Source organism: Scyliorhinus canicula, chromosome 4, assembly GCF_902713615.1.
Source record: "Scyliorhinus canicula chromosome 4, sScyCan1.1, whole genome shotgun sequence".
NCBI lineage: Eukaryota > Metazoa > Chordata > Chondrichthyes > Carcharhiniformes > Scyliorhinidae > Scyliorhinus > Scyliorhinus canicula.
In genome coordinates, this window is record NC_052149.1 from 46,701,902 (window position 1) to 46,726,955 (window position 25,054).

Below are 25,054 nucleotides of genomic sequence, written 5' to 3' on the forward strand. Positions count from 1 at the left end.
GTTGCCCACTTGCTTAACCTGTTTTTTCTCTCTGCAGCCTTTGTCCTCCTTACAATTGTTTGTGCTGGAAAGGGCCTTGGAATATGTATGATCATGTTTGCTCTTTTTGCTCAGGTAAAAGATGCTATCTGGAATGCTTTGAAGATAGGTTATCATCACATAGACTGTGCTGCAGTGTACAACAATGAAGCTAGCATTGGAGAGGCCTTTAAACAATATGTTGGTACTGATAAGGTATGATACAAGAATTTAAATAACCCATTGATGAGGTCCATGCTACAGAATTAATGAGTCTGGGTTTTATATGGCAGGGGTTACCAAATTGTGGGTTGTGACCTCTAGTGAGATGCTGAGATGAGCAATTGGAGTTTGCGCTCCCCTCTTTCACAGCAGCAATGACAACTGGAGTGGAGATTTGTACGGGACAGTCCTGCTATTGATTCAAAGGCTCGGCTCTGTGCGCGTGCACAATCTGGTTTTTTTCCTTGCTTTGGTCCAGTGGTGTGACCTAATGAAATCCAGTGCTGAGGCCTGACCACTGACTCCAACAGAGCCAGCAGAATGTTAGCTTTGAGTCCCTGCAGTGGATTTTTAATGGTGTACACTGCTGCTACTGATCCATATAAGCATATTGTATTTAGCGATGTAAAGTTAACAGAATATCCAAGCCTACAGAGGAATGTAATCTTCGTATATTCATTTTATTTTGTAGTTGGTAAGGCGTGAAGATCTTTTTGTGACCTCCAAGTTGTGGAACACTAAGCATCATCCAGAGGATGTGGAAGCTGCCTGTCGCAAATCGCTGGAAGACCTGCAGCTCACTTACCTGGATTTGTACTTGATTCACTGGCCTCATGCGTTTGAGTAAGGCATGGTTAATATCTACGGAGCCCACAAATTCTCATAATTATACATTCTCTCATCCACTTTTCCTATAAGGAATCCCTTCCATTCTCCTGTCGGGCCTATTCTGCCGACTTATTTTCCAAACCAATATGTAATTAAATGGAAAATACTGGAAATATCAGCAGGTCAGGAGAGAAACTGAGTTAAATGACTCAGGCTGATGACCCTTCCAATATGTGTTTTTTATCACAGTGCTTACTAGGGCTCTCCATTATGTCTCTGCCATTTCCTGTATTTCTGCCCTTGCCTTCCACCTACACGGCCTCCATATTCGACAGACCATGCTCTGCTATTTCCACCACCTCCTGAACAATTACACCACCGACACTCTCCTCCCCTTACAGCAATACAAAAGAAATGTTCCCTCTATAACACTCTGGTTCAAGCTACATTCACCTCCATCAACCGGTTTTCCCCCTGGTGCCTTCAAATGCAAGTGCTGGCGATGCAACACCAGTCTTTTACCTTCTTTCCCATTGTCCAGGGCTTCAAAAACACTTTCCTGGTGAAACAGCAATTTACTTTCAATTTGACATACTGTATTCACTGCTGACTGTGGTCTTCACTACATTAGAGAAACCAAGCCACCAAGTCTGCAAGCATGACACTCGGCTTCCAGTCACTTTTCATTTAAATAGTCCATTCCACACCGATTTTTCTTTCACTGTTGTAATGAAGTTCGAGGAACAGAACCTTATATTTCAATAAGTCACTTTTTTTTATTCATTCATGTCCACATTGGCCCTTACCAACTTTTACAGAGGCGCCATAGAAAGCATCCTATCTGGCACCATCGCAGCCTGATATGGCAACTACTCGGCCCAAGACCATAAGAAACTACAGAGTCGTGAACACAGCCCAGTCCATCACGTGAACCTGCCTCCCATAGATTGACTCTGTCTACACCTCCTGCTGCCTTGGGAAAGTGGGCAGCATAATCAAAGACCCCATCCCACCCAGCTTATTCACTCATCCAATTTCTTCCATCGGGCAGGAGATACAAAAGTCTGAGAACATGTACTAACCCTGCTGTTACCAGACTCCTAAACGGCCCTCTTATGGACTGATCTGATTTCTTCACACGCCTTTCTACTGAGTATTACTACACTGCTGTCTGCTTCACCTAATGCCTTGTGTCTATGTATTTATATTTGCCCTATGTTTTCTTTTCATGTATAGAATGTACGCAGAACAATACTTTTCACTGTACCTCAGTACATGTGACCATAAACAATCTAATTAATCCAATCAGGGGATGTGGGCGTTGTTGGCTGGGCCAGCATTTATTGCCCATCCCTGAGGGAATTTAAGAGTCCACCACATTGCTGTGGCTTGGGAGTTGCATGTAGGCCAGACTATGTAAGGATGACAGATTTCCTTCCCCAAAGGAAATTAGTGATCGAGATAGATTTTTACGATCATCATCAATAGCTTCTGGTTACCTTTACACTTCTAATTCCAGATGTTAATTGAATTCCAATTTCCATCATCTGCCATGGCAGGATTTGAAACCGAGCCCCCAGAGCATGACTCTGGGTCTCTGAATTACTAGTCCAGCAATAATACCACTAAGCCACTGCCTCCCGGTCAATAACACATTTGAGACTTCTGGACTCAACAATACGAGTTCGATAGTTTTAGATCATGATTATTGCTCACAGAAAATGAAAGCAAAATACTGCGGATTCTGGAAACCTGAAATTAACAAAATGCTGGAAAAAAAATCGGCAGGTTTGGCAGCATCTGTAGAGAGAGAGAAACAGACTTAACAACTCTTCTTCAGAGCTCTGAACTAGTCCTAAGACTCGATGTTAACTGTTTCTCTCTCCACAGATCCTGCCAGACCAGAGTTTTTCCAGCATTTTGTTTTTTATACCACTGCTAACATTTCTGCACAGCAACTGTTGGTGATGGTTCTGCAATTGTAATTTGCAGCTATTCTAAGCAGGTCTTTGTTTCTTTACATTTTGCCATCACTATTCTTGCACCGTCACTTCTTGTCATTTAATGCAGTGGTTAGCACCGTTGCTTCACAGCTCCAGGGTCCCAGGTTTGATTCCTGGCTGGGTCACTGTCTGTGCAGAGTCCGCACGTTCTCCCCATGTCTGCATGGGTTTGCTTCGGGTGCTCCGGTTTCCCCTCTCACAGTCCAAAGATGTGTGGGTTAGGTGGATTAGCCATACTAAATTGCAGCAGGGAATTGAACCTAGGACCCTGGCGCTGTGAAGCCACAGTGCTATCCACTTGTGCTACCATGCTGCCCGTATTGGACTTGCTGTTTCAATTTTGAATTTTTTGCTGTTTGCAGGCGAGGAGATAACCCTTTTCCAAAGAACCCTGATGAGACAGTACGGTATGGTTCTATTGATTATAAAAAAACTTGGAAAGTGATGGAGGAGTTAGTGGAAAAGGGCTTGGTTAAAGCCATTGGACTCTCAAATTTCAACAGTCGACAGATAGACGATGTATTTTCCGTAGCTACTATCAAACCTGCAGTGTTGCAGGTAAGAACATTTTTTGGGTGGGATTTTTACTGTAGTATTTACATTTCCATGTCATCTCAATGCTGCAAAAACTTCCATGTTGTGTAACATCTGTGGCAAACGTTTCAATTCAATTACCTTTTCAGCAACTGTAGGGTGTTTTTTTTTTTTGCATATCTGTTTGTCTTTCAAAACTAGATATCTTGAGCTGTCTTCGAATATTTTCTGGACTCAGCCATTATAGCCATATTAACACTGACATTTCTCAACATTCACAATGAATTACTTAAGTGTAGTAACCGGGATTAAATGCTTGCACACGTAACCATTTTATTTCTCTAACAAGGCTTGTATAATTATTATATAAACCAACAATCTGGTTTTTAGTGGTTGAAGAGAATAACATTTCCTTGAAATTTGTTTCTGGTGCTGAAGGCTTCCTACAAGTTACTCTATATACTTAAACTCAAGCTGTCTTTTCGATCTAGCAATAAGTCCTGATTTATGTTGCATGACTCAATACATTTATCTATATCCTCAGGTTGAATGCCATCCATATCTTGCCCAGAATGAGTTGATTGCACATTGCCGGAAGCATGAGTTGGCAGTGACAGCATACAGTCCTCTTGGTTCCCCTGATCGGCTTTGGAAAGACCCCGATGAGCCATTGTTACTTCAAGATGCAAACATTAAAACTCTAGCTGATAAACGTGGGAAATCACCTGCTCAAATTATGCTCAGGTACAGGCAATGGCTACCTAACTAGGATTTGGATCAGAAAAGTTAATAAGATTAAGCTTCTCAAAACATGGTGCTTCCTACTGTCACTCACGGCGCAGAATGTTGGGCCATTGAAGAAGATGGAGAAGAAAAAGATCGGTTCTTTTGAACATTTGGTGTTTCTGAAAGCTGCTCGGGGGAAATGGACTGCTAGATGTACAAATGAGTGGGTATTATAACAGGGGGGAGTTGGCAACACCGGACTGTTCTTAGTTGTGGAGAGATGGAATTTGGAGTGCTTAGGGCATGTGACATGGATGTGCAGGTTGGGTGGGGTTACGGAGGGAGTGGGCTGAGGTAGGGTGCATCGGTGTGGATTCTGAACCGAATGGCCTCCTTCTGCACTGTAGTGATTCTATGTAATAGTAGAAGGGAAACATAAAGTAGGTAGGCAGAGGACCAGATGGAGTAATAACATAATGGAACTAATAGTGTCACACAATCGATGCAGTAGTTGGATGTGCTGTCTAAAGAGCCTTTGAATTCCTGAAGTACATCTTGTAGATGGTACACACTGCCACTGTCCGTCAGTGGAAGGAAGGAGTGAATGTTTGGTGGGGTGTCACCATGCAGCCAGTTTTGTCCTGCATGGTGTCAAGTTTCTGGAGTGTTGTTGGAGTTGCACTCATCCAGACAAAGAGAACAATATTCCATCAGAATCCTGACTTGTCCCTTGTATATGCTAGACAGGCTTTGGGAGTCAGGTGGTGAGTTACGTGCTGTAGGATACCTACCTAGCTGGTGGGAGAGTCAGCAATGATAATGCCATTCAATGTCATGGAGAAGATGGTTAGATTCTCTCTTGTTGGTGATGAGCATTGCCTGACACTTGGTGGCACAAATGTTAATTGCCACTTATCAATCCAATCCAATATTGTCCCAAACTGAGCATCAGTGAGCAAGTTATTGCTAAGCAGGTGCTGCTTGATAACACTGACCTCTTCCGTCACGAATGGTCGAGAATAGACTGATGGGGTAGTGATAGGTCCGGTTGAATTTTTCCTGCTTTTTTGTGTACAGGACACGCGTTGGCAATTTTTCACGCTGCTGGGTGGATGACAGTGTTTTCGCTGTATTGGAACAGCTTGGCCAGGAATGCAACAAGTTCGGGAGCACAGGTCTTCAGTACTTTTGCTGGAGTCTTGTCAGGGCCCATATCTCTACAAAATCTGGTGCCTCTAGCTGTATTTTTTTAATATAACTTGGGAGTGCATTAAATTTGCTGCAGATTGACATCTTGTGATGCTGGCGACCTCTGGAGAAGGCGGAGATGAATCATCCACAAGGCACTTCTGGCTGATTGTTGCAAATGGATTCCCTCCCCAGTACAAATGATGGGCTCCCTTCCCGAATGAATATTTGTGGAGTCTCCTCCTGTAAGTTTAATTATCCACCATCATTCACAACTGGATGTGGCAGGACTGCAGAGCTTAGATCTGACCCGTTGTTTGTGGAATTGCTTAGTTTTGTTTATTGCTAGCTGCTTATACTGTTTGGCACGTAAATAGTCCTGTGCTGTAGTTTCACCAGGTTGACACCACACTTTTAGATATGCCTGAAGCTGCTTCTGGCATGCCTGTGTGCACTCCTCTTTGAACCAGGGTTGATCTCCTGGCTTGATGATAATGGTAGAGTGGGGAGTATGCCAGGCCATTAGGTTACATATTGTGGCCGAGTACAATGCTGTTGATGGCCCACAGTGCTTCATGGCTACCCAGTCTTGAGTTGGTAGATTTGTTTTGAAATCCATCCCTTTTAACATGGTGGTAGTGTCACAGAACTCATTGGAGGATATCTTCAATGTGAAGACAGGACTTTGTCTCCACAAGGACTTTTACCGATACTGTCATGGACAGATGCATTTATGGCTAGCAGGTTGCTGAAGATGAAGTCAAGTATGTCGTTCCCACTTGGCTCCCTCACCACCTGCTGCAGACCAAGTCTTGCAGGTATGTCCTTTTTGGACTCTTGCCAGCTTGGTTTATAGCCAGCTTGGTTTATAGCAGTGCTACCGAGCTGAGATTTGTGGCATAGGTACGGTTGCTGTGATGTGGCACCAACGGCGAGGGTGAGGATGAATGATAGAGCTCCCAAAGCTTTGACTTGTACAGGGGTACGAGGCCGGGGTGCCCGCTGTCACTGCTGCTGTTTGCGCTGGACATAGAGCCATTGGCGATGGCTCTCAGGGGGTCGGCAGAGTGGTGGGGGATTGAAGGGACAGACGGAGCATCAGGTGTCGCTCTTTGCCCATGACCTCTTGCTGTATGTTTCGGATCCTTTGCAGAGTATGGGAAATATTATGGGCCTGCTGGGAGGTATGGAGCGTTCTTTGGTTACAAGCTGAATGTAGGAAAAAGCAAGGTATTCCCGGTGAATGAGCTGGCACAGCGGACTAATTTAGGGGGGATGCCATTTAGGTAGTGAGGGATTGGTTTAGATATTTGGGGATTCGGGTAGTGAGGGAATGGACGGGGCTCCATAAGTGGAACTTAACGAAGCCGGTGGAGAAGGCTAGGGAGGATCTTAAAGAGATGGGATACGTTATCACAATCTCAGATCATGTCCCGCACTGGGTTGACCTACAGGTTAGCAAGGAGAGTAGCCAGCGCCCGCACTGAAGGCTGGACGTGGGACTTTTAGGTGACGAAGAGGTGTGCAGGCGGCTGAGGAAATGTATTCAGAACTACCTGGAAGTCAATGGCACGGGTGAAGTTTCGGCAGCGGTGCTCTGGGAGGCATTGAAGGCGGTGGTTAGAGGGGAGCTGATCTCTATACGGGCCCACAGGGAGATGGTAGACAGAGCAGAGACGGACCGACTGATAAAGGAGATATTGCAGGTCGACAGGAGGTATGCGAAGACCCCAGAGGCAGGGCTTCTAAGGGAGCGACGGAGGTACAGGCAGAGTTTGGCTTGTTAACCAGAGGGAGGGCGGTGGAGCAGCTGAGGAAGGCGAGGGGGCGATCTATGAATATGTGGAGTACGCCAGCAGAATGCTTGCGTAGCAGCTTAAAAAGAGGGAGGCAGCCAGGGAGATGGGGAAAGTAAAGGACCGGGATGGGAACCTGGTCAGGGATTCAGCAGGGGTTAATAAGGCGTTCAAGGAGTTTTACAGTAGGTTGTATGAGTCGGAACCCCCAGCTGGGCCGGAAGGGATGAGGCAGGTCTTAGGGGGGCTGAGGTTCCCGAAGGTGGCTGGGGTTTGATAGAAGGTCTGGGGCCCCGATTGGGTTGGAGGAAATAGCAGAGGCTGTTGAAGGCCATGCAGTTGGGTAAAGCCCCGGAGCCGGACGGTACCCAGTGGAGTTCTATAAAATGTTCTCTGGGATATTGGGGCCGCTGTTGATGAGGACATTCAATGAGGCAAGGGAATATGGAGTGCTTCCCCTGACGATGTCACAGGCCACGATCTCATTGATCCTGAAGCGGGACAAGGACCTGGAGCTATGCGGGTCCTAGAGGCTGATATCCCTATTGAATGTGGACGCCAAACTGCTGGCCAAAATCTTGTCCTCTAGGATTGCAGACTGTGTTCCGGACGTGATTGGGGAGGACCAGACGGGATTTGTGAAGGGTAGGCAGTTGGTGGCCAACGTAAGAATATAGAACATAGAACAGTACAGCACAGAACAGGCCCTTCGGCCCTCAATGTTGTGCTGAGCCATGATCACCCTACTCAAACCCACGTATCCACCCTATACCCGTAACCCAACAACCCCCCCTTAACCTTACTTTTATTAGGACACTACGGGCAATTTAGCATGGCCAATCCACCTAACCAGTGGTTGTTGAATGTGATTTATGATGTGGAGGTAGTGGTCACAATGGACGCAGAAGAAGGCTTTTGATCGGGTGGAATGGGAATACCTGTGGGAGGTACTGGGGCGGGTTGGATTTGGGCGGGGCTTTATTGACTGGGTCAGGCTGTTGTATCAGGCTCCGGTCGTGAGCGTACAGACAAACGGGTCAACATTGGACTATTTCAGGCTGCATTGGGGACGAGACAGGGATGCCCCCTCTCCCCACTGCTGTTCGTGATAGCCATAGAGCCGCTGGCAATTGTGCTGAACCTCGAGGGGCTGGTCCAGGGGAGACTGCAACACAGTCTTGCTTTACACATACGACCTGCTCGAGAGGGGGTGGAAAGAATGGAGGATTCTGGGGGAATTTGGCTGGTTTTCAGGGTATAAACTAAATATGGGGAAAAGTGAGATGTTTGCGGTCCAGGCAAGGGGGCAGGAGAGGTGATTGGGGGCGCTGCTGTTTAGGGTGGTAGGGGAAAGATTTTGATACCTAGGCATCCAGGTGGCATGGGAATGGCTACACCAAGTTAAATTTGGCCTGTTTAGTAGACCAAATGAAGGACTTTTCAAAGGTGGGACGCGTTTAAGTTGTCACTAGCTGGGAGTGTGCAGACAGTGAAAATTATGGTTCTCCCCAGATTCCTGTTTCGGTGTCTCCCCATCTTTATTCCACGGTCCTTCTTTAAACAGGTCAATAAGGTGATCACTGGCTTTGTATGGGCGGGCAAGACCCTGCGAGTAAAAAAAAAAAAGAAGGCAGATGCTTGAGTAGAGCCGGGGGGGGGGGGGGGGGGGGGGGAAGAGAGGGCGGACTGGCGCTGCTGAACTTCAGTTATTATTGGGCGGCGAACATAGCCATGATGAGGAAGAGGGTCGGTATGGGAGCGTATGGAGGCAGCATCATGCAAGGGCACTAGTTTGGGGGCGTTGGTAACAGCGCCTCTGCCGTTCCTGCCGACATGGTACTCAGCCAGCCCCATGGTGATGGTGGCCCTGAGGGTCTGGAGGAAATGGAGGAGGCATGTGGGAGCGGAGGGAGCTTCGGTGTGGTCTCCAATCTGTAATAATCACCGGTTTACCCCGGGAAGGCTGGATGGAGGGTTCTGGAGATGGCACAGAGCAGGGATTGAGAGGATGGGGGATATGTTTATGAGGGGAGCTTTTCTAGCCTGAGGGAGCTGGAGGAGAAATTTGGATTGGCGAGGGGAAATTAGTTTAGGTGTCTGAAGGTGTGGCTCTTCCTACGCAAGCAAGTCTCAACCTTCCCGCTCCTCCTACCAAGGGGGATACAAGATTGGGTAGTTGCTAGTGTGGGTGGGAGAGGGGAGGGTTTCTGACACTTACAAGGAACTCATGGGGTCAGAGGAGACGCAGACTGAGGAGTTGAAATGCAAGTGGGAAGAGGAGTTAGGAGGAGAGATAGAGGATGATCCCTGGGCGGATGCATTGTGCTTCCACAACTTCTGCCAGGCTCCGACTGATACAATTTAAGGTTGTTCACCGGGCCCACATGGCAGTGGCCTGGCTGAGCAGGTTCTTTGGGACAGAAGATAGGTGCGCAGGGTGTGCGGGAGGACCAGCGAACCATGTCCGCATGCCCGAAGCTTACGGGATTCTGGCAGGGGTTTGTGGATGTCATGTCCAAGGTGTTTAAACACAAGGGTGGCCCCAAGTCAGAGGTGGTGATTTTCAGGGTGTCGGAAGACCCAGGAGGAGAAAGAGGCAGACGTTCTGGCCTTTGCTTCCCTGGTAGCCCGGCGACGGATATTATTAGCTTGGAGGGTCTCAAAGCCCCCAAAGTCAGAGACCTGGCTAACTGACCTGGTTAGCTTTCTCTGTTTGGAGTAAATAGAGTTCGCCTTGAGAGGATCAATGTTTGGGTTCGACTTCTTTGGGGAGAATTAACTGTCAGCGGAAGGGGGGGGGTTGGGGGTTAGCTTAGTTTAGAGTAGGGGTTAGTGAAAGTGGGACCTGTAAGGGAGGAGGACGGCTTTTGCACTATGTTTATAATTTCATGTACATTGTTCATTTTGTTGTTATAAAACCATAATACCTCAATAAAATGTTTATTTTTTTAAAAGAGGTGGGATTCGTTGCACTTAATGTTGGCGGGGAGGGTCCAAGAATGGAGAAAATGAATATTCTGCTAAGGTTCTTGTTTATCTTTCAAGCTCTCCTGATCTTTATAACAAAGGTCTTTTTTCAGAAAGTGGACACTATCATTTTTGACTTTGTATGGGCGGAGAAGGTCCCAAGGGTGGGGTGGGGAGGCCACAGAGGCAGCAGGGGGGGTTGGCGATGCCGAACTTCATTATTATTGGGCGGCGAATGTGGACAAGATGCAGTAGTGGTGGGAAGGAAAAGGGTTAGAGTGGGTTAGGATGGAGGAGGAATCTTATAAGGGATCTGGTTTGAGAGCTATGTGGACAGCAGTGTTGCCATTGGCTCCAAGTCGGTTTTCAGGGAGCCCGGTGATGCAGTCCACGGGTGAAGATATGGAATAGTTGAGGAGGCATTTTAGGGTGGAAGGGATGTCTGTGCTAACGCCACTGTGCGAGAACCATGGGTTTGAGCCAGGGGGGTGGATAGTGTATACAGGAGGTGGAGGGAAGTGGGACTGGTCAAGGTGAGGGATCGCCAGTATGGAGGAGCTAAGGGAGTGGATAGAGCTGCTAAGGGGGAGAGTTCAGGTATCTGCAGGTTAGGAACTTTGTGCGAAAGGTCTGGAGGGGGTTCCCTAAGTTACTGGGATACACCCTGCTGGAACGAATGCTGCTTCCGGATGTAGAAGGGGAGGGAACAATTGGTGGGATGTCCAAATGGCTGGGGGAGCAAGGAGGTGGGCGGGTGGTGAAGAGGAAGATTAAAGAGAAATAGGAAGTGGAGTTGGGAGGGAAGATCAACTGAGGAGTATGGAGTGAGGCACTGCATCGGGTAAACGGGGCCTCCTCTTGTGCAAGGATGAGCCTGATGCAGTTTAAAGTGGTGCATATGACTCGGGCGAAAATGAGTGGGTTCTTTCAGGTGATAGCAGATGAGTGAGAGATGTGGGTGGGGACCAGCGAATCATGCGCACATGTTTTGGCGTTGCGGGTTCGTGGGCTTAGCCAGGATAGTGGAGGGGGAGGTGGACCCGGATTCTTTGGTGGCTATCTGTGGTTTCAGGAAGCTGGAACTCATGGTGAGGAGGAAGGCCGATGTCTTAGCCTTCGCCTCTCCGATTGCATGGTGGCAAATTTTGCTGGAGTGGCAGTCAGCCTGTATGACTTACTTTAGCTTCTCTAATCGAAGTATGTTAAGGGCTCTTCAGGGGGGTTTGAGGAAAGATGGGGGCTGTTTGTGACCGTGTTTCAGGGGCTGTTTGTCGCAGGGGAGGAGGGGGTGAAAAATGGGAAAAATCTGTATAAACTGATTGTTGGGAAGTGTTTCCTGAGTTGTTTGTTCACTGTAACCTGTTTTTGTAGTAATTTTTTTTTTTTAAAGTAGTGCTACTGAGCAACTCTTGGTGATGGACATTGAAGTCCCTCACCCAGAGTACATTCTGCACCCTTGCCACCCTCGGTGCTTCTTTCAAGTTATGTTCAACATGCAGAAGTGCGGGTTCATAGCAGGAGGGGGGAAACATGGTAACCAGTAGGAGGCTTCCTTGCCCATATTTGACTGGATGTTTCACCAATGTTGAGGACTCCCAAGTCAACTCCCTCTTGATTGTGCACCTCTGCGCCACCACCTCTATTGAATCTGTCCTGCCAGAGAGACCGGACATTCCCAGGGATAGTGGTGGTGGATCTGCCCAGTTTTGAGGTCCAGCATGTTTTTCCTTCTTGTTCCTTCTCCACCTGCCGCAGACAGATGGTATTGTGAGTGTATAACCTGTTGGAATGTTGCTTGACTAGTCTGAAACAGTTCTCTCAGTACCCAGATGTTACTAAGAAGGATTTTGTAGGGCTGCCCGAGCTCTTATTGTTTCCGGTACCTAGGTCAATGCAGGGTGGTCTGTGTGGTGTTCTTTGTTGACTTGTTGCTGAATACAACTGAGGCACTTGCTGGCTATTTCAGAGGGTATTTAAGCGTCAACCACATTGCTGTGAATCTGGAGTTGCATGTAGGCCAGACTTGAGTAAGGACGCAGATTTCCTTTTTGAAGGATTTTTGGTTTTTATGACAATCTACATGTTTGGATAGACCCCTGACTAAAGGTAAAGTCTTTGGGTTTGCATGAATGTACACATTTTTTGCGGTTTTACAACCCCTAACGGTAATGAGATGGGTTAAACGTTTAATGAATTGTGGGGAGGAAAGCAGCAAGTAGCGAAAAAAAAACTTTGTTTCTAGCAACAGTGGTCCAGGGACATGGGCACATAGAAAAGACAGGAGAGCAAGTTCAGTGTCAAAGTGAACGGATTTTCAGATCTGAGAAGAAAACATCACCAGACTATTGAGATAATAGTTGACCGAACAGTCCATTAAAGAATTCTATCAAGCTGGGCAGCACGGTGGCGCAGTGGTTAGCACTGCTGCCTCACGGTGCCGAGGTCCCAGTTTCAATCCCAGCTCTGGGTGACTTCGTGTGGAGTTTGCACATTCTCTGTTTGTGTGGATTTCCCACTGATCCCAAAACAGAGCCCAAAAGATGTGCAGGATATGTGGATTGACCACGCTAAATTGCCCCTTAATTGGAAAAAATGAATTGATACTCTATATAAAAAATTGTTTTTTTAATTTGTTAAAAGAACTCCGTAAAGTGATCAGTTTAGCAAAGGTGCTACTGGATGACAAAAGTGTGGGTTTGAGTACCTTTTGGGAGCGATAAGAGTTGGGGGAGAAAGCATAGTGAGGCTCAGGGAGGCACCAAAGAAAACTTTAACTGTGTGCCAGTTTCAATCGAGAAGGCCTTGCAAGTCAAGCTAATGGTAATTCTTCACTGATGTATGTCTGTAAAGATATTGCTGGGGTAAAGGAATAATGTGAATTTGAAGCCGAGCTTGTTTGTGTTGACATCTTTGCCTTGTGTAATATAGTTCATTTTTTCTTGTTTAATACATATTTTATTCTGTGTTAATTAATCAGAATCCTATGAATTTGTGCAGTTCCTTTTTTGAAAAAATAGTCGGTCTCTATCAAGCCAGCTTATATGACTTGTCCAGTATTAACAGCAGCTGAGATTGTAACATTACTATCCAGATATCCCGTCCACATGTCCAGCCTCAACCAGAATACTGCCACAATCTGATAATGATTCTCTTCCGTTCTGATCCACTGAGCTGTAGAAATGATATAGCCCTGGGAGTTTGTTACCATTGGCCAATTAATTAGAATTAATGAATGAAACTTTAGGTTTTCCAGTTATTTCCATGTAACTTTGTTCAGATGCCTCTCCTTTGCAGGTGGCAGGTACAACGTGGAGTGGTAGCCATTCCCAAGAGTGTCAATGCAGGACGGATTGCACAAAATCTACAGGTAACATAATAGATGATTCATCATCAATCTCAAAAGTAGCTCTATTTATACTCTAACTAGTAAAGCAACAGCAGAGTTGGAAGTTCATTTAAGTTAATTTTAAATCTAGAAATAAAGATTCTCCTCTTGTGTTTATAATATATTCAGTGATTCGTGTTATCTTATGATCTTGTAGTGAAAAGACCACTTGTAGATGAGGAAATCCATTCCTCCCATGTTAATTAGGCCATACAGAGAGGTCCTAGTAACCCCATCGCTTGTAGTATCCAACTGTTGTTTTATTTGTTTCTGGGGTTTTTCATCAACCCAAATCACTAACACTGAAGATGAGTCTCATGGCTTCTCTCTACATAGTGCTTAAATGTTAAATGCTTTTACTTAAATGTCTGTATCTTGGCTACCAGAACTGGATGCAAAATGATAACACTTTGGTATTTATGACACCTTGACATGCTTCCTTGTAAAATTCTGAGTTGATTTGTAATCCTCTGCCTTCCTCCTGTACAGATGACCAGTGTGCGCACCCAGCTATCTTGCTGACTTTTGCATTATCTTTCTGCTGGTAGTTTTTATTGAAATCGCTCTTTAAAACACAAAATTGCCCGTCTGTTCAAGTGGGATACAATGTTCTGACTTCAGCCCTCTCTGTTGCCCCTACTCGTGGACTCCATCATGGGTCCTCCGTGTCATAGAGGAAGGAAAACTTTGCCTTAAATTCCCCCACAAGCTCATTTTAACAAGACCTGGCGCTAAAAAGAAAACTCATAGGAAAATAAAAATGAATTGCTACAGCATCTAGCCAGCTTCTGTTACATTTTCCCTGTGAACCTGCATTCTGTGCTGTCCATGTCTTCCCTTGCAATTGCGCTATCTTTCATTCCAATCTCACTCCAGTTGCCAAATAATCCAATAATGGGGAAGGAAGGGGGGGTGGAGGGGGGGGGAAAGGGGTGGAGGGGTGGAAAGGGGTGGAGGGGGGGGGGGAGGAAGGGGTGGAGGGGGGAGGAAGGAGGGGGGGGAAGGGAAGGGGTGGAGGGGGGGGAAGGGAAGGGGTGGAGGGGGGGGGAAGGGAAGGGGTGGAGGGGGGGGAAAGGGGTGGGGGGGGGAAAGGGGTGGGGGGGGGAAAGGGGAGGAGGGGGGGGGGGAGGAGGAGGGGAGGGGGGAAGGGGAAGAGGGGAGGAAGGGTAGGGAGGGGAGAGGGAGGGGGGGGGAGAGAGGGGGAGGAGGGGGGAAGGGGAGGGGGGGGAGGAGGGGGGAAGGGGAGGGAGAGGGAAGGGGGAGAGGGGGGGGGAAGGGGAGAGGGGGGAGGGGCAGGGGAGGGGGAGAGGGGAGGGAGAGGGGGGAGGGGCAGGGGAGTGGGAGGGAGGGGGGGGGAAGGGAGGGGAGAGGGAAGGGGGGGAGAGGGAAGTGGGGAGGGGGGAGGGGCAGGGAGGGGGGGAGGGAAGGAGGGAAGGGGAGAGGGGGGGAAGGGGAGAGGGGGGGAAGGGGAGAGGGGGGGGAGGGGAGAGGAGGGGGGGGAAGGGGAGAGGGGGGGGGAGGAAGGGGAGAGGGGGGGGGAGAGAGAGAGAGTGGGGGGGGGGGGGGGGGGGGGGAAGAGAGAGATATAACTAGGGGCCCCAGTCCAGATCCCTAGTAAGTGTTTTCCTCCATTTGTTTCATTTTTGCTAAATAATTTCTTGTGCAATCTTAATCAGATGCCTTCTCTAGGTCTATATAGTCGCCTCCATAAACACACCCCTATCAACCAGGCTACTACCACAAAAATATTTTTGACTGGTTTAATTGGACATGACCAACCCTTAATTGTACTCTTTGATAAGCCGCTACTTGGCCAAATAGTCGATCAGTGTTTCTGATGGATTATTTTAATAAGGTGGAAATCTTTGCAAATGAGGCAGGATTTTGCTTTCTTTCAGCAATTTCCTACCTGGGGGCTTGGACAAAAAACTACAACACCCAGATCAAAGAAGTTGCAGGCAACCTTTTGCTTGTTCTCTGTCAAAGTCACTTTTAGATCAATTATATGACAACAACCTGGTTAGGAAGGAATTGCTCGTGTGCTATATTTTTCCACCACCACCTTCAATTACTTCAAAATGTGGCAATGTATGATATTTATTACTTTTGAGTTATTTTATCCACCAGTAAGGCTGCCAATTGTATAACACTGGAAAGTTTTCAGAATTCTGCAATTGTTTTACTCTTCTAGGTGTTTGATTTCACCCTGACTGAAGATGAGATGAAAATAATTGGAAATCTCAACAGAAACTGGCGTTACCTTGTTCCAAAAATTAAAGTAAGTATGCATGGCCTCCCCGTGCCCCCTGCACAAAACTTCTGTCCACTCCAGCTGCATTAGCTCATCGTATAAATCTGTCTGACAAATACAACCTATAATCTGCACAGATAAATTTCTGTCTTGAGATTAAGATTGCAATAATTGATTCACATAATTGCCCACCTGCACCCAGAAGAAACGGCTCCATCTTAAACTGTAAAATAAGGAAACAAGCTTTTTAAAATATTCTTTCTTGCACCTCATTGGCTTTGTCATGACCAGAGTTAATTATTAGAGCAGATTTTCTCCCTGCTTGAATTTGAATTTGATCTGCTGTGGACAGTCAGCATAGTGGCTGTATCTATTGGGTATGTTCTTTGTTTTACTTTCTTGTAGTTCTTCTCTTTGGATGTCCTCAGAAGTGGCTTGGAATTTTTGTCATTAGCTATAAATACGGGTCTACCTTTGGACAATTTGGTTATTATTTGAATAAGCATTTTAAGAACCGGCAGAGTATTGAAAGTCTCTTTTTAAAATTTGTGATCGCTAAAATGTAACAGAAAATATTAAATATTTAATTAACAAATTATTTTTTTTAAATATAAATTTAGAGTACCCAATTCTTTTTTCCAAATAAGGGGCAATTTAGCGTGGCCAATCCAACTACCAAGCAGATCTTTGGGTTGTGGGGGTGATAACCATGCAGATATGGAAAGAATGTGCAAACTCCACATGGACAGTGGGCCAGCATCGAACCCTGGTCCTCTGTGCTGTGAGGCAGCAGTGATAACCACTGTCCCACTGTGCCACTCCTTTAATTAACAAATTAGATTGTCAAAATATTTTGTGCATTAATCCTTTTTTTCCTCCTTGTTAACGCAGATTGATGGAAAATTTGTACCCAGAGATGCAGTGCATCCTGATTACCCTTTCAATGATCCATATTAATAACTACTGGACGAGGTGCTTCTGGTTTGATGTATTTGTGCCATTATGCAAAAAAATACTTTGCATGTTTAAACAGGAATGTTTGAAGAATCTTCTGAATCAATACCACATTTTGTAGCTTCTAGATACTTTACACTTTGCTAATTCAATAAAAACTTCAAATGTTTGAAAATAAAATTGCTGTTACTGGAGAAAAGTCATGGAAACTTGAATTCAGATCTTCCTCATTCCCATCTTTTTATATAAAAACTGACTTTGAGAGAAACCACTTGAATTTCTACTGCTTAACACAAACAAAAATCACGGAATATCTAATGAAACTAGCTTTTGGTGTGGGTAAGTAGGTGAATGAAAACTTTGCCCATAGTAAGCAATCCAAACTATTACCCCTCAAAATGTTGGCTGTGTTGATTTGGGATGGGGAAATTGTTTTTGTAATAAAAATGTTTATTCATCCAGATACTGTTTGGAGGTGTACATCCTTTTTGTGGGAGATGTTTACTTTAAACACAAGTTATTTATATCACCACCATTCCTCCTTCCACTCCTTGCGATACAATATCTCCTAGCCCACAAAACATTGATAAAGGATTGAGTCCATTCTGATTCAGTAAAAGGTTCATTTCCAATGTCTGACTGGACTTGAATGATGAAGCAAACTGTTTCTTATTACAGTTTCTTTACTCTTTAATTGATGACTTAACCATAAGAAGATAATAGCCAGCGTAAACCATTTTGCCCCTTCTGCCTGATCTGCCATTCAGTAAGATCTTGGCTGATTTGATTGTGGACTTCCTGTCTCCTTAAACCTTGACTAATTGTCTTGCTTAGCCCTGAATATATTCAATGACCAGCCTTCAATGCTCACTAGAGTAGAGAATACCAAAATTTAATAACATTCTGAGAAGAAATTCTTCCTCATCTTAAATGGAAGACCCATTGTTTATAAACTTTCCCACAGTTGCAAATTCCCCGATGAGGGGAAACATTCAGCATCTAACTCATCAAGCACTACTGTGTCATACCCCAAGTTTCAATCAGATTCTCATTTTTCTAAATTCCAATCAGTATAGTTCCAACCTGCTCAACCTTTCCTCACAAAACAACCACTTCATCACAGGAATTAATCTAGTGAGCCTTCTGTACTGCCTCCAATGCAAATGTATCTGTCTTGGCTACGGCACAATCTCTTCTTCCAAGGCATTAATATAGATTGTAAATAGTTGACATGCACTGTTTCTTGTGACACTCCACTAGTTAATTTGTTACAACTTGAACATCACAATCACTCCTGTTGGTCAGCCAATTTTTATCCATATAATTAGCCCTCACTCCTTGAGCTCTTGTATTGTACGGTAACATTTTATGTGGAATGTTATAGAATGCCTTTTGGGAATCCAGATACACTGCATCTGCTGGTTCCCCTTTATCCACCCAGCTTGTTACATCCTCAAAGAACAAGAATTGGCAATCAGTAGCTAGTGGTGTCCCTCAGGGATCCGTGTTGGGCCCACAATTGTTCACAATTTACATTGATGATTTGGAGTTGGGGACCAAGGGCAATGTGTCCAAGTTTGCAGATGACACTAAGATGAGTGGTAAAGCGAAAAGTGCAGAGGATACTGGAAGTCTGCAGAGGGATTTGGATAGGTTAAGTGAATGGGCTCGGGTCTGGCAGATGGAATACAATGTTGACAAATGTGAGGTTATCCATTTTGGTAGGAATAACAGCAAACGGGATTATTATTTAAACGATAAAATATTAAAGCATGCCGCTGTTCAGAGAGACTTGGGTGTGCTAGTGCATGAGTCACAGAAGGTTGGTTTACAAGTGCAACAGGTGATTAAGAAGGCAAATGGAATTTTGTCCTTCATTGTTAGAGGGATGGAGTTTAAGACTAGGGAGGTTATGTTGCAATTGTATAAGGTGTTAGTGCGGCCACACCTGGAGTATTGTGTTCAGTTTTGGTCTCCTTACTTGAGAAAGGACGTACTGGCGCTGGAGGGTGTGCAGAGGAGATTCACTAGGTTAATCCCAGAGCTGAAGGGGTTGGATTATGAGGAGAGGTTGAGTAGACTGGGACTGTACTCGTTGGAATTTAGAAGGATGAGGGGGGATCTTATAGAAACATTTAAAATTATGAAGGGAATAGATAGGATAGATGCGGGCAGGTTGTTTCCACTGGCGGGTGACAGCAGAACTAGGGGACATAGCCTCAAAATAAGGGGAAGTGGATTTAGAACTGAGTTTAGGAGGAACTTCTTCACCCAAAGGGTTGTGAATCTATGGAATTCCTTGCCCAGTGAAGCAGTTGAGGCTCCTTCATTACATGTTTTTAAGGTAAAGATAGATAGTTTTTTGAAGAATAAAGGGATTAAGGGTTATGGTGTTCGGGCCGGAAAGTGGAGCTGAGTCCACAAAAGATCAGCCATGATCTCATTGAATGGCGGAGCAGGCTCGAGGGGCCAGATGGCCTACTCCTGCTCCTAGTTCTTATGTTCTTTAGTTCCATTAGTTTTCCAAGTACTTTTTTCTAGTAATGGTGATTAAGTTCCGTACTCCCTCCTTCCCCTTGATTTTCTACAGCCCAGCTATGGTGTTTTTCCATTTGAGAAAGTAAATATAGGAGCAGGCCATTTAGACCCTTGAGCCTGTTCGTCATTAAATTAGATCATGGTTGATCCATGACTAACTCCATATTATGTACATGCATCAGGTTAACACTCAGTTGAGAACTACGTGTGACTTCAATTAATCTCATTTGTGAATTGAGCATTTAATCTACTTCACTAATTAACCCATGAAGAGGGGCTCCAAAATGGGCAAATAAAAGGAAATAGCCGAGATTACCATATGCAGGATGGATGAGTTTTAAAAGCCAGACTCCAAAATATGAACTTTGATTTTAATGTTTACTTTCCCCAAAGATCTGTTGAATCCTTGAAGTCTATATCAATAAATTATTCCATGGATATATATTCCTTCAATCACAACGACTGTCTGAAAGTAGTGAATACATTTTAGTGATTTTTTTGGAATGAGCAGTTAGTAAATTTATAATGTTCTGCTTTGTGGCATGTTCTTTTATCTACTTTGATACACCTGATTCTTCTGCTTTGACTATAAACATTTTAATTGTAAGACTCTTGAGTATTAATAAGCGTGTATTCCTGTACCTATTTATATATAAGCAACTAATACAGCATCTGTCCATCAGACATAGATCAAAGAATTTACAGTGCAGAAGGCCATTCGGCCCATCGAGTCTGCACTGGCTCTTGGAAAGAGCACCCTACCCAAGGTCAACACCTCCACCCTATCCCAGTAACCCCACCCAACACCAAGGGCAACTTATCATGGCCAATCCACCTAACCCGCACATCTTTGGACTGTGGGTGGAAACCGGAGCATCCGGAGGAAACCCACGCACACACGGGGAGGATGTGCAAACTCCACACAGACAGTGACCCAAGCCGGTATCGAACCTGGGACCCTGGAGCTGTGAAGCAATTGTGCTATCCACAATGCTATCGTGCTGCCCTAAATGTGTATGTTGGACTCAGATTCTAAACAGCTGGCTTGTAATGCAGAACAAGGCCAGAAGCGGGTTCAATTCCCGTACCAGCCTCCCCGAACAGGCGCTGGCTGGAATGTGTAGATGAGGCTTTTCACAGTAACTTCATTGAAGCCTACTTGTGACAAGTGTTTATTATTAAATTCTGCCCTATTTGCGTAACTCCACCAATCCTGCACTTCTTTGGACACGTGGCCAATCCACATAACCTGCACACCTTTGGACTGCAGGAGGAAACGGAACACCTGTAGGAAACCCACACAAACACAGGGAAATGTGCAAACTCAACACAGTCACCCAAGGCTGGAATCAAACCCAGGTCCCTGGTGCTGTGAGGCAGCAGTGCTAAGCACTGTGCCACCTGGTTTAGAAGAAAAAGCCCATGTGTATATGAAAATGAAATGCCAACCAGGTGAAGGTACAACCCAGAACTTGCATGCTAAATGTTGGCAGTAGCATATACATATGCCTGGTAATCCGTCAATTAACAAGACAAATCAAAGCTCTGCAGTTTTATATGTCCACCTGTTAGTTTACCATTCACAAATAATGGGAGGAGGTTCTGTGAATGTTCCCATCGCCAATGATAGCAGAGTCAAACACAAATACTGAAGACAAAAGGCTGGATTCTCCGCTGCGCCACATTTCAGGTTCATCCCGCCAGCTGGATGTTCTGTTCCACCAGCCGATTTCCCATTGTGGGGCAGCCCCACGCCGTCGGAAACTCCTGGGCTGCCGGCAAAACGGAGCATCCCACCACCGGAGAATCCAGCCCAAAGTGTTCATGGTCACCTTCGCCCAGAAGTGCCAAGTGGATGATCCTTCTCCGCATCCTGAGAACGCCGCCATCACTGATGCCAAATTGCAGCCAAATGCATTCACTCCACACGATATTAAGAATTGGCCAGATGCACTGGATACAGCAAAGGCTATGGGCCCTGGTGTAAAAGCTGTGGCTGCAAGAGAATATCAGAGGCTGGGTACTCTGACTGTCCTACAGACTCTCTTTTCTCTCACCTACAAGCCTTGTGTCAGGAATTTAAAGGAATACTCTCCACTTCCTGCTCCCCACTACCATCTCAAGGGTAAATAGGGCCGGGCAACAAATACTGGCCAAGCCAGCGATGCCCCCATCCTGTGAAGGAATAAAAAGTGCAGATCCAACAATCCTCAAATTTGGCACCATCCAACATAAACCAATCGGAAGAGTTTGATACTCTGACCACTACCTCCACAATGTACCTGCAATCTAAGGAGCAATGTAGCAATTCTCTAATGCTTCTTTGCACCTCTTTAACCAGTGACCAGCTGGAAAGAGAACAGGCACATTGAAACACCTTCAGCTCCAAGTCACAAATCATTCTTGGACATTAATCTCTGGTCCTTCATTTTTGCTGAGTCAACATCTTGAAACTCCCTACCTAACCACACTCCTGGAGTACCTGCACAGACTGAAGTGATTCACGAAGGCAGCTTATCACACCAGCTTCTTAAGGGAAATCTGGAATATGCAATAAATGCTGGTCATGCCAGCAACACCGGCATTGTGTAAACGAATAGAAAAATAGTCCAATACGTTTTCACCATTTTAAATATTTTATTGAAAACATCAACAAAGAAATCTGTCTTGTGGCCAGTTACAGCAAATCCCCCCCAGCAGGGGGGGGGGGGGGGATTTAGCAGAGTTAATAAAGCTCTCTTCATTGCCAATCCCTGCCCTATTTTTTTGCCACGCTGGCAAGCACCTTGGCAATGTCATGTACAAATACTAATTATCATATGTTCATGTATGTTGGCTTTACCCCCTTCTGCATGTATCTGTGTTGAGGCTACCTCCCCTCCCAAATAAACTGCCTTCTTCAATAGGTTTCTCTTTTCTCTCCTAAACGAGATCAATCTAAATCTACATTTAGCCTTTTCCGAACTGAAGATTATTCTTCTCTTAATAAAATCGTAGTGCATATTCTGTGTAACTGATGGAATGTCAATTCTGAAAAGGAAAATTCCAACTCCAAGAAGTGTTTAAATGCATTATGACACCAGTCCACTCCAGCAGTAAAGGGACAAAGTTGGGTACATCTGCTCTTGTGGATTCTGGACAAGAATTAACATAGTGGTATTGGAAGTTCTTTTAAAGGTGAGACTGGGACAATGTAACAGGATCTTTATCCTGTTACATCTAATCCACAGCTTGAACTTAATGATACCTGATTGTGTAGCCATCTGAGATGGCCACCTGCAAAGGACCATGGGAATTATGGCCAACCCAGGACTCAGGCAGATACAGAGCTTGTGTGTATTTGAAACACAGATAGCTAGACCTGATTGAACCCCCCACCCCGCTCGTTTGCATTCTTAATGACCCGTTTCCCAGGACAATAGGACTCCAATCAAGAAACCGATACAGCCACAGACTGATCGGGGCCACTCCCTTTACTCAGAGAGCCCAACTCGTTTGATAAGGTTCCCCACGGTAGGCCATTGCAGAAAATACAGAGGCATGGGATTCAGGGTGATTTAAGCAGTTTGGATCAGAAATTGGTGGTTGATAGGAAATGTTCTGACTGGTGTCCAGTTACTAGTGGTGTACCACAAGGATCTGTTTTGGGGCCGCTGCAGTTTGTCATTTTTATAAATGACCTGGAGGAGGGCGTAGAAGGATGGGCGAGTAAATTTGCAGATGACACTAAAGTCGGTGGAGTTGTGGACAGTTCAGAAGGATGTTACAAGTTACAGAAGGACATAGATAAGCTGCAGAGCTGGGCTGACAGGTGCCAAATGGAGTTTAATGCAGAAAAGTGTGAGGTGATTCATTTTGGAAGGAATAACAGGAAGACAGAGTACTGGGCTAATGGTAAGATTCTTGGTAGTATGGACGAGCAGAGAGATCTCGGTGTCCATGTCCATAGATCCCTAAAAGTTGCCACCCAGGTTGAGAGGGTTGTTAAGAAGACGTACGGTGTATTAGCTTTTATTGGTAGAGGAATTGAGTTTCGGAGCAATGAGGTCATGTTGCAGTTGTACAAAACTCTGGTGCGGCCGCATTTGGAGTATTGCGTGCAGTTCTAGTCGCCACATTATAGGAAGGATGTGGAAGCATTGGAAAAGGTACAGAGGAGATTTACAAGGATGTTGCCTGGTATGGAGGGAAGATCTTATGAGGAAAAGCTGAAGGACTTGAGGCTGTTTTCGTTAGAGAGAAGAAGGTTAAGAGGTGACTTAATTGAGGCATACAAGATGATCAGAGGATTAGATAGGATGGACATTGAGAGCTTTTTTCCTCGGATGGTGATGTCCAGCACGAGGGGACATAGCTTTAAATTGAGGGGAGATAGATATAGGACAGATGTCAGAGGTAGGTTCTTTACTCAGAGAGTAGTAAGGGCGTGGAATGCCCTGCCTGCAACAGTAGTGGACTAGCCAACACTAAACGCATTCAAATGGTCATTGGATAGGCATATGGATGATAAGGGAATAGTGTAGAGGGACTTTAGAGGGGTTTCACAGGACGGCGCAACATTGAGGGCCGAAGGGCCTGTACTGCGCTGTAATGTTCTATGTTCTAACTGCCAAGGTCAATGACCGCTAAGGACCTGCCCAGCTACCAAGGCATCCACCCTTTATTGGCCCGAAATCGAAGGCAGTGATCAGAGCCCTGTTGAACTATTGGGTCCAAGGTTAAGGACTGCCCCAAAGAGCGTGAAATCCCAGAGGGATAAAAGGGGACACAACCATCTTTTGGATCCGGCCTGTGCCAGCCTCCTTTGAATCCAGCCTGTGCCAGCCAACTGTAGCAAGAACAGCCAGCCAAGTTCAAGACCAACGATCTCTACCTGACGGATGAGCCCAGCAGAGACAGAGCCACTTCTTCAGACCCGCCACGTGAGGTGAAGATAAAGGCCGTATCTATCTGCACAGTGCCGGTCACCCTGAAGTTAAGTATGTGTTATTGTAGCTGATATGTGTAGTTTAACTCGTAGTAGAAAATGTGGTTGCATGTCGAAGTAATCCTTGTATGTGTAAATAAACCATCTTTTGAACTGACTAACTGGTTGTGTGGTCATTTGACTGATATAAGGGAAAGACTTGTGGTTCACCGAGATAAATAGAAATACCCACAGTATTGGAAACGCTGTTGGGACATAACATCATATTATAAATAGACCCTCATTATTAAAAAGGGCAACAATTGATACTGACTGGGAGCAAAATATGAGAAAATGCATTGCTTCTTGCTATTGACATTCCTCACCTTGAAAGGCACAAAAATGAATTTATTAATCCCTTCTCAAGCTAACCTACATAAAGAAAGGTCGGATCTAATATTAAGAGAGTATAATAATGTTACTGTAGTCAGACACCAAGTGTACACTTCAGTTTGTGTAAGTCAGTCAGTTGATATGAGGAATACAGATGTCCAGAAGGTTGTCATCCATGATGCTGGAACCATGTAACTTAGTGAAGGTATTTTATATTGTTGTGGTCGTCCAACGACGAGGTTCTGAGGCATAATGTCTGAGCAGTATGGAACATAACTATGCACAGATATACAAGACAGCAGGTTTCTTCAGTCCAGGCAATGGGTTATCTCCATTCAGACTACTACTGGTCATGTGACCCTATTTACATTTCATGTGAGTGGTACTGTTTCCCCAGTCCCACATTCACCCTTTCAGTCCTGAATACCCTAATATTTCAGAAGGTTCTGCCCTGTCCTATCAAACTGTCTTTTTCCACAGGAAACAAAAATGAAGCTTAGTAAATATTGCGTCTGTCAGTTGCATGATACCAATGTGAACTGCAATCTTGGTGATTTATTAGGT

The 25,054-nt window shown here is 45.3% G+C and overlaps 1 protein-coding gene across 3 annotated transcripts in view; it reads left to right on the forward strand.

Moving 5' to 3' along the window:
* akr1a1b (aldo-keto reductase family 1, member A1b (aldehyde reductase)) overlaps window positions 1-17,116 on the forward strand; it is a 32,122-nt gene extending 15,006 nt beyond the window's left edge. For 2 of the 3 annotated variants that reach the window (XM_038794168.1, XM_038794169.1), the window contains 7 exons: window positions 115-234; window positions 713-864; window positions 3,215-3,410; window positions 3,931-4,130; window positions 13,358-13,430; window positions 15,640-15,726; window positions 16,591-17,116. In XM_038794168.1, coding sequence (XP_038650096.1) covers window positions 115-234; window positions 713-864; window positions 3,215-3,410; window positions 3,931-4,130; window positions 13,358-13,430; window positions 15,640-15,726; window positions 16,591-16,656 — 894 coding nt within the window. In that variant the 3' untranslated portion in view covers window positions 16,657-17,116. Of the gene's footprint in view, window positions 1-114; window positions 235-712; window positions 865-3,214; window positions 3,411-3,930; window positions 4,137-13,357; window positions 13,431-15,639; window positions 15,727-16,590 lie in introns of all 3 variants that reach the window. The other variant, XR_005460315.1, reaches the window with a different exon arrangement.
* Window positions 17,117-25,054: the final 7,938 nt, after the last annotated feature.